The sequence below is a fragment of the Nelumbo nucifera genome, chromosome 8 (genome assembly GCF_055504915.1).
Source record: "Nelumbo nucifera cultivar China Antique chromosome 8, China Antique-T2T, whole genome shotgun sequence".
In the NCBI taxonomy this organism is placed as follows: Eukaryota; Viridiplantae; Streptophyta; class Magnoliopsida; order Proteales; family Nelumbonaceae; genus Nelumbo; species Nelumbo nucifera.
This window is the reverse complement of record NC_142656.1, coordinates 57,331,958-57,347,185: the sequence shown is the minus strand read 5'-3', so window position 1 is coordinate 57,347,185 and position 15,228 is coordinate 57,331,958. Positions and strand designations below refer to the sequence as shown.

General features: G+C 37.3%; 1 protein-coding gene across 4 annotated transcripts; it reads left to right on the top strand.

Annotated features, from left to right (window-relative positions):
- Window positions 1–5,826: 5,826 nt before the first annotated feature.
- On the top strand, window positions 5,827–15,228 carry LOC104612661 (squamosa promoter-binding-like protein 3). Of its 4 annotated transcripts, XM_010280183.3 has the most exons (9): window positions 5,827–5,979; window positions 7,052–8,532; window positions 8,727–9,217; window positions 9,308–9,491; window positions 9,747–9,883; window positions 12,161–12,424; window positions 13,588–13,839; window positions 13,917–13,975; window positions 14,940–15,228. In XM_010280183.3, exons 3-9 carry the CDS (start codon window positions 8,803–8,805, stop codon window positions 15,021–15,023), a joined length of 1,395 nt encoding a protein of 464 aa, XP_010278485.1. In that variant the 5' UTR covers window positions 5,827–5,979; window positions 7,052–8,532; window positions 8,727–8,802; the 3' UTR covers window positions 15,024–15,228. The 4 variants fall into 4 exon arrangements, 3 of the variants coding, with proteins under 3 accessions (XP_010278485.1, XP_010278483.1, XP_019055863.1); XM_010280181.3 differs by having other exon boundaries at window positions 8,727–9,491; XR_016079635.1 differs by having other exon boundaries at window positions 5,828–5,979; window positions 8,727–9,491; window positions 13,588–13,790; window positions 14,940–15,000.

Sequence of the window (15,228 nt, the reverse complement as noted above, 5' to 3'; positions counted from 1 at the left end):
GGTATGTGTTGTGGGGCGCATTCAGATCTACTCTTCATAGAGTGCTCCTCACATTGACCTCACATGTCTCAACCGTACATTATGAACATCTCTCATACTTGTGCTTTATTATTTATGGGAGATGTTCCCAATACATGGTGGGATGTAATTGTGAAGTTGGTGTGAGGTGCATTCTGTGAGGAGCAAATCCTAATTCTTGTGGGGTGGAGATGAGAATTCTTTTTCCATCCCTACCTACACGGGAGATGAGTATCACTAGGGACTGTTTGGATATCCTTTCCACAAGAATCCTGCTCACAAAGTCACACCTACTCACAGGACACCATAATTGTAGATCAGGAGATGCTCTCAATGTATGGTTGTGGTAAGTATGGATAGGTGTGGGTAAGATTCTTCTTGGTATGAGATCTTTACTACACTAGGGAAAATTATTTTATCATAAGACCTGTACTTACTAAAAAACAAATATGGAAAAGTAGGTGAACTTTCACATTGATGAATGCCTCTCCTCTGTATTGAAAGGAGATCATGCATCATGCATTAAGGGGTGTTCTATGGCATAGATGAGAAATTGGGTAGTGTGTTTTTATCTACACCATAGGTGTGGTGTGGATGAAAACACACCACCCCCCAACAAGGTAATTGTTTTGCATCGTGGACAAAAATGTGTGGATTGAACCACACCACACCACTGTAAGTGTTCTACAAGGTTTGCTACATTTCAGTCCACACCTTGTGTTATGATTCCATGCATCTTAGTTACAATATGGCTTAAGACACGATATGACAATAATGGGAAATTGGGAATGCTTTTACCAAAATCTAGCTAATTTTACAATAGTAGGTGCTTAAATTCTTACTAGTGGTGACGATAGTTGTTGCAACGGTAGATAACGAGGGTAAGGTGCAAATGGTTCGGATCATGATTTGATCTAATCCGAGATCTGATCCTATTTGGTCGAATTCAGATCACCCATGTTTGGATATTTGGGTCGGATAATAGGATCCAATTAGAAATCAGATCGGATTCGGATCACCCCTATCCAATCCAAGAAGATTCAATCCGATATATATGTTATATTTTATATAAGCATATATAATACATATATATGTTATTTATTTATTTATTTATATTTAATTTTTTAAAATTTGTTATATTATTTATTTTTTATAAAAAACATGTATATATACGATGAAAATAATTAAAAAATACTTGTATTTTTTATTTTTCTTTATTTAAATTGGTATATTTTATTTTCTTTTAATAATTTCTTATTTTTAAAGAAAATAAATCGGATTAGATTAGATCTGAATATCTGACTTTCCGATTCAAATTTAGATCCGATCGGATCGAATATGCAATGAACAATGTTGGATCAGATTCAAATATATCTTAATTCAAATCCAATTTGATCCATTTGCATCTCTAAGGGCGGGAAATGGTGAACAACGGAGATCTACCCAACAATGGATTAGCAGCAACAAGCCTTGGAATGACCAATGAAATCAAATGGTAAGAGGAAAATATTGCACAAAAAATAAAAACAAAATGACAGTGGAAAATGGAGATGAATCACTTACATATGATGACCCAATGATGCTGTGGTGTTCGGAGTAACAATAGTGCCCGATGTGAGATAGAAAGATAGTAGATACGAGCTTCACAGTAGTGAGCCCTAATTGCAATGGTAATATGTTGATAGTAGTGTGAAGTATGAAAAGACACACTATAAAGTAGTGCGAAGCATGAAAACAAATTAAAGATAAATGTTCCGATAACAATGAACTGTCCACAAAAAATAACTGTAGACAATATTCTGCCCTATGATATAGACCAATCCACGATATAGTATAATTTAATTTACACCACGATGCAACCGAACCATTAATTAACCTGACAAACAAAAGATTGTGGAAGAATCCTCTCTTTGAAAAACTGTATAATATCTTGATCTCCAAGGAGGAGATTTTGACCTCTTCTTCCATCCACTCATTCAAAGCAACCCAATCCAGAGACTTTCATATACCTTTTCTTCCATTAATCCTACTTAATCCAATTTTTTAGAAAATTTTTATGGTTTGATCCGATTTTTATTGATCTTTGGATTTTATTTTATCAAAACCCCACTTTTGCTGCAGTACCCCTCTCCCTTGTATTTTGATTGATTTTTCTAATTCCAATCAACGTTTTAAAAAATGACTCAGAAATGAAATCGTTTTGGCCATTGATTTTCGGGTTGACGGTTCGACTGTCCGGTTCAAATGGACGGCCTTTTCTGACAAACAAATTAAAAAAAATTGGTCAAAACCGTTGAATGGGTCAACGGGTCGACAATTCGACTGTCTGAATCAACGGATTAATGACTTTTTCATCGGTTTTTGACCAAAATCAGGTTTGGGATAAAACAAAACTGGTTACTTGGACAGTTCCTAAGCTAAACGGTCTGACCATCCGAATCAATGACGATTCAAAAACTTTGATTCCAATTATGAGCTTTGGCACTTAAAACCACAAAAAATATAAATAAATAAATAAAAGCAGAGGATCAAGAATAATCACTTTCAAACCAACCAATTAAGGATTCATTTAGTTCATAGCCAAAATCGAAATTTGAAATCACAATGGTCTATTACCCCCACCTATTTGGTTTAGATGAGAATTAGAATTGGAATTAGAATCAAAATTAGCCAGAATAAGATTCTCATTCCCAAGGGAAGGGGAGGAATGACCATTCCCTCAAAATGGGATAATGCCCTTCCACTAAAAATAAGAATCGAAATTCAATTCCAGCCAACCAAACGTCTGATTTCAGATCCCTATTCTCGCAATTCGCAAACCCAAACAGACCCTAAGCGGCTTCTCATTTCCCTTTTAAATCCTTTTTTATTTGGTCTGGCCAGAATGAAGAAGGTTAAACCCGACCCATACCATTTTTTATGTGCTTTTGTGCTTAATTAATAACTATGATTTCAAGTGTGCTCCCAAAGTGTAATTAATTCAAAATGTCGGTATATCTCTCTATATAAAAAGAAAAAAAAAATCAAATGTCGGTAGTACTTAATCACACCAGTCTAAGTACACCACATAATAGTCAGATAATTAAATAATTAATTAAAGCCCTGAACATTCAGAGAGATGCTGGTGGTCGCACAATCTAATGTGCGCACGTGGGTTACCCCATCTAATTATGGAAAAGTGAGATCTCATACCCACAGTTTGAATCACAAATTTCCAACCAATAACTCATGTGGCTCCAGCCTTAAACCCACACGGTTGAGTCTTTTTTTTTTTATGATAAATCAAGTGCTCAAAAAGACGGTCATTTTTTAATCAATAATTATATTATGGTATCCAATTAAAAACCCGTATTCAAACAGCATGCTTCAAGATCCATGACCCACCCACCCGTCATTCACATGGTGCCAGCGTGGAAATACACAGAGGGACTGCCATTCTGAATCACGATCATCTTGTATGGATGGATATATGCTTGCCAGGTGGCAATGTTGACTTACATTATTATGTTTTAAAATGGGAAAATATTATGGTGTAGAAGGGTAAATGATAACAAAATATTATAGTTTATGTTTTTAATGTTATTAAAGTCTTTTACACGATTGATAAATTAATGAAAAGATAAATAGACTACGTGATGCTTTTAACATGATTAGTTGATACAAAGATTTAACTTCCAGTAAATATTCATTCTACATCATAGTAAGATTATTTAAAATGTTATAAAGAATCAAATCAGATTAAAACTGGAATGATCAATGGCTCACGATTTTACTAGCTAATCGGGCAATGACCTTGCTCAATTTATAGAAACCATCCTTCAAGTCTTTAACCAGAACCCAAATGGGTGATCGGTTCCCATTTCTTACAATTTGACCATCCATCTAATCCCTCACAATTATTCATGGGTCAGGCTTGAGTTTATCTTTTGCCAAATTTTAAATGGGCTCGAAATAATGTAAAATGTTCATCGGCAAAGTCCTAAGCCTGGCCTGTAAATATGTTCAATCACAAGATTATTTTAGGCAATGTTTAACATTGATGCTGTTTTATGAGAAAATGGCACGGTGGCACTACATAAGAGAAAGTGGTGCTTCAAACAACGTTTTTTTGTTTGGTGCCATTTTTCTAAGAAAACGACGTGGTGCTGCTAGCGGTGGCAATGACGTGACATCATTTTGAATGCTGGATAATATAGGTCAATGTTGAAAACATTGCTACCAATGCTGGTATCAAACAAAACCAATATCGTTTTCTCAAAAAAATGCCTATATGGCAACATCGGTTTCAAACAAAAAATAAATGCCGTTTCTAAGAAAACATACTTATAACTCATCATTCCCAGTACCATTTTTATGAGAAAATGGTGTAATGCTCCGACCACTGATGCCACACACCTACTTAAAGTATATGATTATGCTAACAAATCAATTTCCACTAACATCCATAGCCTTAATAAATTAAAAAATAAAATAAGTCATCAACTAATCCAACTTGTTGAATTTAAAACTAACATAAACTAATCTAATGATAACCACCTAGAATCTTTCCTTGTAATCTAACATTAATCCATTATTTGGTTACCATATTTGGTTCTCTCTCTGGCTGAATGTGCCTAGCACTCAAACTAAGATTATCTCTTTTGGCACTTCTCTAATTATAAAACCCAACAAGATGCAGTATATCGTGGGTGGACCCTATCACCCTAAGGAAACTTTCTTTCTTCTTCTCCCAGTTTTGAAAACGTGCTTGGATGAAATAGAGCACTTAAAAATGCGAATCAAAGCATCAAGATCACCAACAAACAAAGCAAAGTGGGGGCATATCATGATGAACGGGGCTCACAACTAAACGGGCCTGGATTGGTCGACCCGATTGAGGTGGTTTGAGTGGTTTCTAAGGCAAACACGGATGCGGCATGCACCGTGGATCAGGGGGAGTGGGACCCGCACCGACGGAGAAAAAGCAGGGGCAGAGGCACTTGATTCCAAAATGCCAAAATGGACGTCCAAACAAAGCCCATGAAGGAAGGACATGATGGTAATAATGGCGAAAGATGTCTTAGTATTTCGCCACGTCATAATCATGTTCCCCTCTTTCCGGCTTTCCCACCTCCCCCTCCCCTGTTTGACCTCCCTCCTACAACACGGCGCATGTTAGAGAGTTCCGAAAACCCAAAAGTAGATCGGTAGACGGGATCACAAACAAAGAGAAGAGAAAAATATATAAAAAAAGAAGCGCATAGAGCCCCCCCTTCTTCTGCTGTCGCTATCGAGTATCTATGAAAATAATAAAAAGAAGAGTACTGACAGTGGCACTTTTAGTAGTTTTACCAAAAAGCAAGGGTATTTCCGTTTAGTCAACAGCATTATCCGTTTTTGTCCTTCCCAAGTCCCAACCCTAAACCCATTAGTAAAATAGGTGGAGGACCGCTCAGCCTTTTAGCATCACACTTCAATAGTTCAATTCCATTTCCACGTTACAGTAAACCCTCCCCTATCCGCCTATTTACACGTGGCAATTTTTCAACCCTAAAATTATTTCTCCACCTGTCAACATTTTTCTCCATGCAACCATAGAGCAACTTGCCACGTGGTTGTGGTTTCACGCTCACCGTAATTCACTAGTTTATTCTTTTCTCTCTCTCTCTGTTGAGTGTTGTCTCACATGCATACTGAGCTGAAACGGTAACTCGGGTAAACTCGATTCGTAATTCTCTGTAAAACATCATATCATATCATATGCCTTGTTTCTCATTCTCTCTCTCTCTTTCTCCTTTTTCTGTCGCTTTGTGTCTGTTTCTCTCTGTATTTAAAGGAGTGTGGAAGAAGGGGAAAGGAGGAAGACTCTGAGAGTAGGATCGGTTGGTAGGGAGTTCGTCCACCTGTCTTGCATTTGAGAGCTCTGCAGCTTCATAAAATGCCAGACTCCGCACATGATCACCATCAGCACCTTTTACGCCCGTAAGTTAAGCAAACCTCTCTCTCTCTCTCTCTATCTTTCTGTCTCTCATTAAGCTACTGCTGCAACTAATCAGCCTTAATAATCTAAACTGGGTAGCATAAAAGAAGCCCTATTTCTTCTTCTTTGGGAAAATTTCCCGGATTCAATGTTCAAGTACATGTATTAATGGCCACAAGTACTTGAAAGCTTGCAAATATCTGAAGACAAGAAAAATCGAAAGTAATTTCTTATTTATTCTTTCAGAAGGAACCCTAGATGGATAATTCCGGATACAAAGAAAAAAAAATCGTTAGAAATGTCTGAAAACGGTAAAAATCCTGTTTCTCTTCTTTGCTCGGCATAAATTCACCGCCGGAATTTCTTAAATCAGTAATTCGAAAATAAAATAAGAGTGGAGTTTGTAGATGTGGGGCCTTTTTCCCGGTGGAAAGCCGTATAGAAGACTGCGATCGGAGACCGAAGCTCATGCATGTTTTAGAGGAGAGAGAGAAAGTCAGAAAACCTAATTGTGATTTAAAAAATAATAATAATTATGAATTTGAGAAAAAGAATCTCCAGTTTTGAAGATTTTCTGATATTTTCACAGACATTTCTGACCTTGACGAAAAATCCAATTTTTTTTCCAGCTTAAAGCAGGCTCTACAGAGAAGAAAAGCTTACAATACTTCCAAAGTGTAATCAGAAAAAGAAAATAAAAGAAGAATCAATAATGCTTTTCTATATCTGAAATATTAGCCAAACAACCATTAAACTATTAAAAAATGTAATGAAAAAAAAAAAACTTGTTCTGCTTTATGTTTTTGCGAAGCAAGCTGAAAAGGCTCCAGAAAAGGGATCAGAACTTGAAGTTCAGATCAGACACAGAGATGAAAAAGGAAAAAATCCAGTATTTCCTGACAGTATATATTGGTCAATGAGAGTTTGCTCGGTTTTTTTCATATCTATCCAGAAACTGGAAAAATGAGTTTGACGTGTTAAACTCCTTGTTCTTGAACTCAGATGGTCAATTCAGCGTTTTGTTGGTTTACGTTTTGATTTCAGTAAGTAACAATGCCTTTGTGTTTTGATTAGGTGGAGAAAGCACGTTGAGGCATAGTTTAGTTGACTGCGAGAGCCAAGGTCCTTGTCTTCATTGTTGCAGAAGATATTGCGATCATGAAGAATTGATTAGTGTCTAGAAAGTGGAGATATTTGCAACCCAACAAAGAAAAAAGCATATTCTTTTCTTTCTTTCTTTCTTTTGAGATGGTCTGATCAGAAATTCATCATTTATATGCTCTATCCAGTTGAAGAAGTGGAATCTTCTCATCTTCTATATAATTCACCATTAGGGTTTTTTATCTTTTCAATAAATTTTAATTTCTGCACTGGAAGGTGGTTATCAGATGATTTTTGGTCTTGGGAGCTCCCAGGATTGTAGAAGAAGGGATGGTTAGATTGAAAATTAGATGAGATGTGATGATTATTAATTACAAGGTAGAAACTAGAAAGAAAGAAGGTGGGGTGATGGGCAAAATGGTTATTATGTTTATTTTTGGAAAAAATTAATACTCACTGCAAAGGCTTCAACTCCGAGGATAGTTTTAGTATAAGGCAGTAAAAGTTTTGACAGATACAAGCTCAGTTGGGTCCAGAAATAATTGGAAAAAAGTGAATAGCAAAGGGATATTATATAAAGAGGGGGAGTTAGAGTCTTTGGACGGAAGAGAGCGAAATGATTGTGTAGAGGGAAAGGTAGAGAATTCTAACTCATTTGGGGTGGTGGGTAACGGTAACTTTTTTCGGAAACCAATTGGGTGTGGTGAAAATAATAAGGAGACGTGATCTTTTGCGATCTCTCATCTCTCTCTCTCTCTCTCTCTTTCACAGAAGCAGGCAGGGAGCAGGTTGGCTGGTATCGAGGGGGTGGGTGGGTCTTGCTGGAACAAAACAGTTTTTCTTACATAAAGGAACTAAAAAGAGATGGTTTTACAGCTTGATATCTTCTGATGATTTTGAGGTTTAGATTTCTTCTGGGAACCCGAGGAGACTTAAAAGTATGGAGATAGAGGGTTGGGGGTGGGGGGGAAGGATCATCTTCATTGCTCTAACATGTTAGAGATTGAAGATGACAAGGATGTTACTAATGCAATCAGTCTGTATCTTGGTGTTTTCTTAGGTTTTTGGGAGTTCACCTCTTTCTTTCTCTTCTGTCTCTCTCCCTCTCTCTCTCTCTCTGTCTCTGAGATAGAAGCAAACGTTCTCTGTATCTGTTACATTGGACTCTTGACGTGACATATTTAGCTAATTAAGGAAGGAGATCGTAGCCTCAGGATCATATAGTTGAGAGTGCCTCTCTCTCTCCCCACCCTTTGACTTCCTCCTGAGTGTGGTGGAGTTGGGTTTTAAGGGTTATCAGCGGTAGTCGTCTTGCTCAGGGAACAAAAGAAACTAATTTCTTCCATTTGAAGGGGGTTTGCTTCTTGCTGTCCATATGCTGTTGATCTTCTGTTGCTGAGGATAGAGGAAGCTGAGAAAAAAGACTCGACAGTTCTATTTATATGATTTTGGAGGTATGTTTGGATTTATTCCTTAATGAATTTTCAGTAATAACTGAGAAAGAATAAACTTGCCAATCTGAGTTGATGCAATGGTTTCCCACTTGTTCACATGGATCTCACTCGTTTATGCTTGATTACTTTCCTCTTTTCTTTTACTATTAGCTCGCTAACATTTCCCCCTTTTCATTCTCATATCATACCTACAGGATCTGGTGCTGTCCAACAGAAACGAATTAGAGTCTGCATATTTTATGGAGTTAAACGGTTTGTAAAAACTTTTCTATGAGGACTTCTTCTGTGATGGAGTGGAACCCAAAGACTCCCTCTCAGTGGGACTGGGAGAATCTAGTGATGTTTAATGGAAAAGCAAATGAGATTCCTAGGCAGGTACAACCAACAGATTGGGGGATCGAAGGAGATGGGGGAATTGACAATGGGTCTGTCTATTCATCTGCAGGCGGTGGCTGTTCTGGTTCTGATTTGGGACATGGCTCTTCATCCAAGAGCTCGGTCTCTGCATCTGTTGACTCATCATCAAAGGGGGGCATAAAAATGTCCAATTTTAATTTTGAGACAGCTGAAGCTTTGTCTAAAGATTTTAGAAACAAGAAAGAATTACCCAGATTAGAAGATACTGAAACCTCTCCAACTCTGGGAGTTTCAGGCTCCACTGAACCGTTGATTGGTTTAAAGCTTGGTAAGCGCACTTACTTTGAAGACATTTGTGCCGGCAGCACCATTAAGCATTCCTCTTTTTCTGTTATTCCAACGTCATCTTCTACCACAGCAAAGAGATCCAGGGCATCTTATCAAAGCACACAGACCCCGCGCTGCCAAGTAGAAGGTTGTAACCTTGACCTTTCATCAGCTAAAGATTATCATCGCAGGCATAGGGTCTGTGAAAGCCATTCCAAATGCCCAAAGGTAATTGTAGCCGGCCTGGAACGTCGTTTTTGCCAACAGTGTAGCAGGTATGCTTCTTGTAAGATAACTGAATAGTTGGAATGACCATCAATTAGGTGACCAATGTTCTGTAGTTCAAGTTTTGATTGCTTTTATTCAACTTTGCAATCTTTCATCCACAGATGGTATTCTGCCATGCTTTAAATCATATTATCATGTTTCCATCCATTGTAGTTGAAAAGTTCTGCCCCAACTGTATAGCATTAGCTTATTGAAATTGCTAGGACATTGTTGTGACAATTGCCTGCTTGATTATGTCAAAGGTTCCATGATTTGTCTGAGTTTGATGAGAAAAAGCGAAGCTGCCGCAGGCGTCTCTCTGATCACAATGCACGTCGCCGCAAACCACAACCAGAGGCAATCCAATTCAACTCTGCAAGGCTTTCTTCATCATTTTATGGTGCCGTCTCTGTCTCTTTGAACAACTTTTCTTTTTTGTAAATGTTGAGTTGTATTAAATGTTCACATCATGTGAGTGTGTTACAGATGTTAGAATTATATACTGAAATCTTATGTGCTTTATGCTGTGATAAAAAAAGCAATTTGATATATTTTTCTTTGCCTTTGTGCCTGTACATAACATATCCCAGCAAGATAGATGATGAAAGCAATCCAAAGGATGATTTTATAGCTGATACCTAATGAAAATTATACTGAAATCTCATGTGCTTGATGCTGTGATAAAAAAAGTAATTTGATTATTTTTCTGTCTTTGTGTCTGTACATGTCCCAGAGAGATAGATGATGAAAGCAATCCAAAGGATGATTTTATAGCTGATACCTAATGAAAATTTTGGTGCTAATGAATGTATGTTCTATAATTATTAGCTTTTAGACCACGTTTAATCCTTATAAGTGTTTTCATACTCCATGAACTTCTTGGCTTTTCTGGTTAATGTGGGATTAGTTCTTTTAGCATCTACGTGTAGATTTCTTTTTTAATTGATAAGCATCTACCATATAGGTTATGCTAGGAGCTCAGAATGTTGGAAATGTTTTAATTTTGAGGGGGGGCTAGCACTAGGTAGCAACCTGAGTAGGTGGGGTGGATCCCTAGAAATAATTCTCAGCTGATGCTTTGGCAAAGACAAGCAACAAGGTAGAAACTTGTATTGGGAATACCTGGGCCAGGATTGAATTCATTACATTGATCTACCCTACTATCCAATTCTTTGGGGTGGTATGTGGAGATGTACCAGAGCAGCATTCCTATGGTACCTGTTTAGAAACCATGGATGTGTTTACTCCCTTTTCAATCAATGATATAATCAGAAGTTGGCAGCTTATTGTACTAGTAATACTATGGTCCTCTTCTTTGGAAAATATCATCTAACTAAATTTTGATAGGTGTAGCATGGATAATCCATAAAACTTGGGAACTGGTGGAGATTTTTTAGGAATTGTCAAGGTGATTTTCTTGCATTATTTTTTGGACCTGTTGGTTAAGATGAAACAAGGGCAAAGCTTTGGGCTGTATTACATGGGTTGACAGTGGGTAATCTCTAGAGATATTGTGGTGGAGGGGAGATTGAAGTCATGGGATGGTTCCAACACAATAGCACAGGCCCTTGTAAATATTGTCATATTCTAGGGGAGGTGAAGAATCTTGTCATGGAATTGTGGACAACTTTCAGGGGGGACTCAACGATCAGCAAACAGCATGGCAGATGCCTCCGCAAGAGAAGGAATAAATAGGAACCAGTTACATTAGGGTTTTGTCTCCTAAAATGGGAAATCATAGTATGTAAACAAAAGGTGCAATTAATGGGGTGGGTATTAGGGGCTAACCCAAAGAAAAGGGTTTTCTGGCACACTAATAATTGTATTTATAATAATTTTTTTTTGTTGATTCAAAAACAAAGAAATTCATAATTAAGCAAAAAGGAGAGAGTTTGGGTTAGCTTAGCCTGTATACACCCGTCTAGTGCATATGTCTTTTTCCTGATAGGAAGGGAGTGGGTTGGTACAGATATGTGCTGGACATCTGGGAATATGATCATCTTTAAGATCTTCCATAAGACGTGAATATATTATTGACATTAGATCACTTCCAGTTGCTCTATAGTGTATACTTTGTTTTCTTCTATTCATATCAATCTGTTAGACTACCAGCAGATGCCACCATTGGTATGGCATTTGTGTACATGTAAGAACATGATTATTTTTTACACCTTCTATAAGATGCCAACATATTGTTGCAACCAGGTCATTTCTCTTGGAATTGATTTTTGTTTTTCTTTTAATTTTAGTCATTCTGTATTGGACTACTAGCTAATTCATGGTTTCAATTCTGCTCTCCAAGTTACTTATTCTTGGGCATTAATTGTCTCTTCTATCTCTGTATTTGACTACCAGCTGACATGGCATATCCTTGGACATGTAAGAACATGATCATCTTTTATGTCTTCTCTATGATGCCAATTGCCTATTTTTTTATTTGTTTTGTACTTGGTTTCTTTTTTAAGTCATGTTATTCTTAATTATATTAGAAGTGGATTCATAGTTTCAATTCTGTTCTCCAACCTAATAACTTCCGTTATTATAGCATGTTTTTGACTCGATATCTCTATGATAGCATGTAAAGTTTTATATTTCCAAGAAAAACATCAAATATAAGTGAAACTTTTCACTGTTTCTATCTTTCTAGTAATTGACTTTATTGTGCCAATCTTCACAGATGGGAGGCAACAGATGAACCTTGTTTTAAACAGGGTGCCACTTATTCATACTAGACCTGCTGCAGATCCAACTTGGGAAAGTGCATCTGACTATAAGCTTACACAAACAAGAGGATCTCTGATAAGACCAGCAAAAGCAGGAGGCATTGATGGACAATTGCATTTGCCAAGCAATGAGATGCCAAATGCCATTTCTAGACATGGTCATGACTCTGATAGGCTTTTGTCATCCAGGGGCACCAATGCTGAGATCCTTAGTCAAGGTAGAATATTTTCATTCATCAGGAAAATAACATTCTATAATGGTTCTTATGATTAATATTTGATGCACTATTTGACATGCCTACAACTGAAGAAGTTATGGACCCTGACAATTGTTTTAGAATCCAGTTTCATTCTAATATTACCTAGAAATAATCAGGTAAAAATTGTTGGCCCTTAACCACAAATAGTTGTGTCACAAATACTGTGGATTAGGACCTATTTCTGGATGCACCATACCTAGGGATTTCTAGAACCTAATTAGATTATTCATTCTATTGTATGAGTGCCAAAATTTGGATCTTATCATACCAAGCAACTCCAGTCAGACAGGAACAGGTTTAGTTACTACTCAGATTCAGAGAGTTTCCTTATTTGAAAATGGGGTCTGACTTCTCATTATTACTTTCTAGTCAATGGAAATATAAATCCTTAGTTTTTCATGGCCTTCTAGCAAGTAATTAATTAATCTAACTCAACCACTGTTAGGACCCACCTCCCTACCTCAAATTCTTCCTGTATGGCTATCTAACTTCCACCAGTGCCACCATTATTTCACCAATATGGTCTACAACAGTAATTAATTAATCTTATATAAGTGTATAATAACTATAACCAAAAGTATTCCTTGCAAGTATGTGTTGTTACTGATTCATTTTGCAGACGGTTCTTCCTTGTTGCCATTGGAACCATACTGACTGGTTGTTGCCCTTATTTCACCATCCTCTGCCATTACCACTCCAATCACCACAACCCCACTAACCCAACCAAGATGATAGTTTTATTTGTATTCATCTTGGATTGGCTAAAGGTTTTTTGTATTGACTGCGAACAGGGCACGGCTAAAGGTTTTTTGTATTGACTGCGAACAGGGCACAGCCATCCTGTATACAACAACAATAACAAGAGCAATGATAATAATGTAATACAAGAATTAGTTGCAATGATAAGAATAACATATTAAATGGATGCTAAGATCAGCGAACTGCTAGTTGATGCTTTGGCATGACAAGCCTAGGCCCCTTTAAATTTTAACAAATGCTCAACCTGAGCCCACCTAAGTTGCATTCCCCATCCCATTCGGTAGGTTCTTGGAAGTTTGTTTTCCTGTGTCTTTCTAATATTTTCATGTTGTTGGTATTAATCATATGATTACCTTTTTCAGGTCTTGAAGCATCTGGGGTCGCTTCTAACTTGGACACAACACCGGATCTTCGGCGTGCTCTCTCTCTTCTGTCAACTAACTCTTGGGGTTCAACTGATCCTGAACCCACATCACTTGATCAGATCATGCATACAAACCACACAAGGATGGCTCAGCCAGTGGTGCCTCAAGACTTGCCACCACCTTCATCAGAATACTGGCAGGTTGAACATCAGCCAGCTGTATCCAGAGTACATTCATTGGGTGCAGATGGTAATGGTAATGGTCAATTTCAAGAGTTTCATCTGTTCAAGGCATCATTTGAGTCCAGCTTCTTTTATTCCAATCAGATGAACTGATGAGTGGAACTTACCAACACCATCCCCCCCTGAAGCGGCTGAATCCAAAGGTCTGTGGATTCTTATTTTCTTCCCTTTATTTACTATCTAACTAGCATGACTTATTTTAATTAATGTCCAATGTTTGCTAACAAAACATTTATGTGTCCCTAAAAGGTGTGACAGTGGATGCATGCATAAACCTGTAGAGAAAATCCAAATTCAACTTGTCATCTGATGAATATGCAAGGCGTGCATTGAATTTTTATTCATTAATATAAACTGGTATCTGATTCAATTCAAAGTTCATTAAACTTGTATGGATCTTCAAAATTAAATATAAAACAAGAGAATATATCATAAATAGATAAAAATAGATACATCAAAATCCCACATCCCACTTAATCTTAAAGAATAAATTCTTAAAGTGCTGGGTTAAATGAATCAGGTTCAAATTCAACTCAGATCAAATCCTATGTATTTGCAGCCCTACCGTCCTGTCACTTCTTTCGGGGAATGATGGATGAATTTCCTAAGTAGTTAGGAATGTTAAGTTTGGTATAGTCTAGCAACATCGAACAGTTATTAGTGGTCAAAGAAACCAACATTTGATGGCTTACATGAGTATCCAAATTCCTTCTATGAGAACAAATTCTAGAAAGCTATTTTAGGGCTGCAAAGAATACACTGATTGGACTGCATTGTTCTTCCATAACACATGAACAAGCATGTCCATCCAAGGCTGGTGCCTTGGCTTTAGTAGTAAATCCATCTCACATGCAATTCTGACTTGCAGTACCATATATGCACTTTTCTAAAGAGTGCAAGGAATGCAGTGCTTTCTATGGATCCTTACCCTACATTGAAAGTGCTACCATTGCCATTTTGAAGGACTTTATACTTCCACATTAGTAGCGGAAATATATATCTAGTAAAATCAGGCCAAACTTTTGGAGAATAGCACTTGAATGCTACATTTGTCAATCATGGAAAGCTACTCCATTTGCAGCACTAATAAATTTTGAACCTTTTCAGGAATTCAATGCAGTTTTGGCATGGAAAGTGAAGTCCTCAACTCTGTGTAGGAGTCAAAATGCAAGTGTAAATTCCACGTTCTGAAAGTTAGCTACCACTTTCATCGGGTTGTTTGCCCTCTAGATCTCTACTGCATAATTGCAGTTTTCCATGATGTTGGTACACTAACTCCATCCAATGTCTTTTTTGTTGTCCATTTCCGGAACCCTGAAATCTTATGCTAAACAGGTCAACTGCATACGACATTTAAGATGGCAATTTGATTGCTTCCTTTAATTTCTTTTGTTCA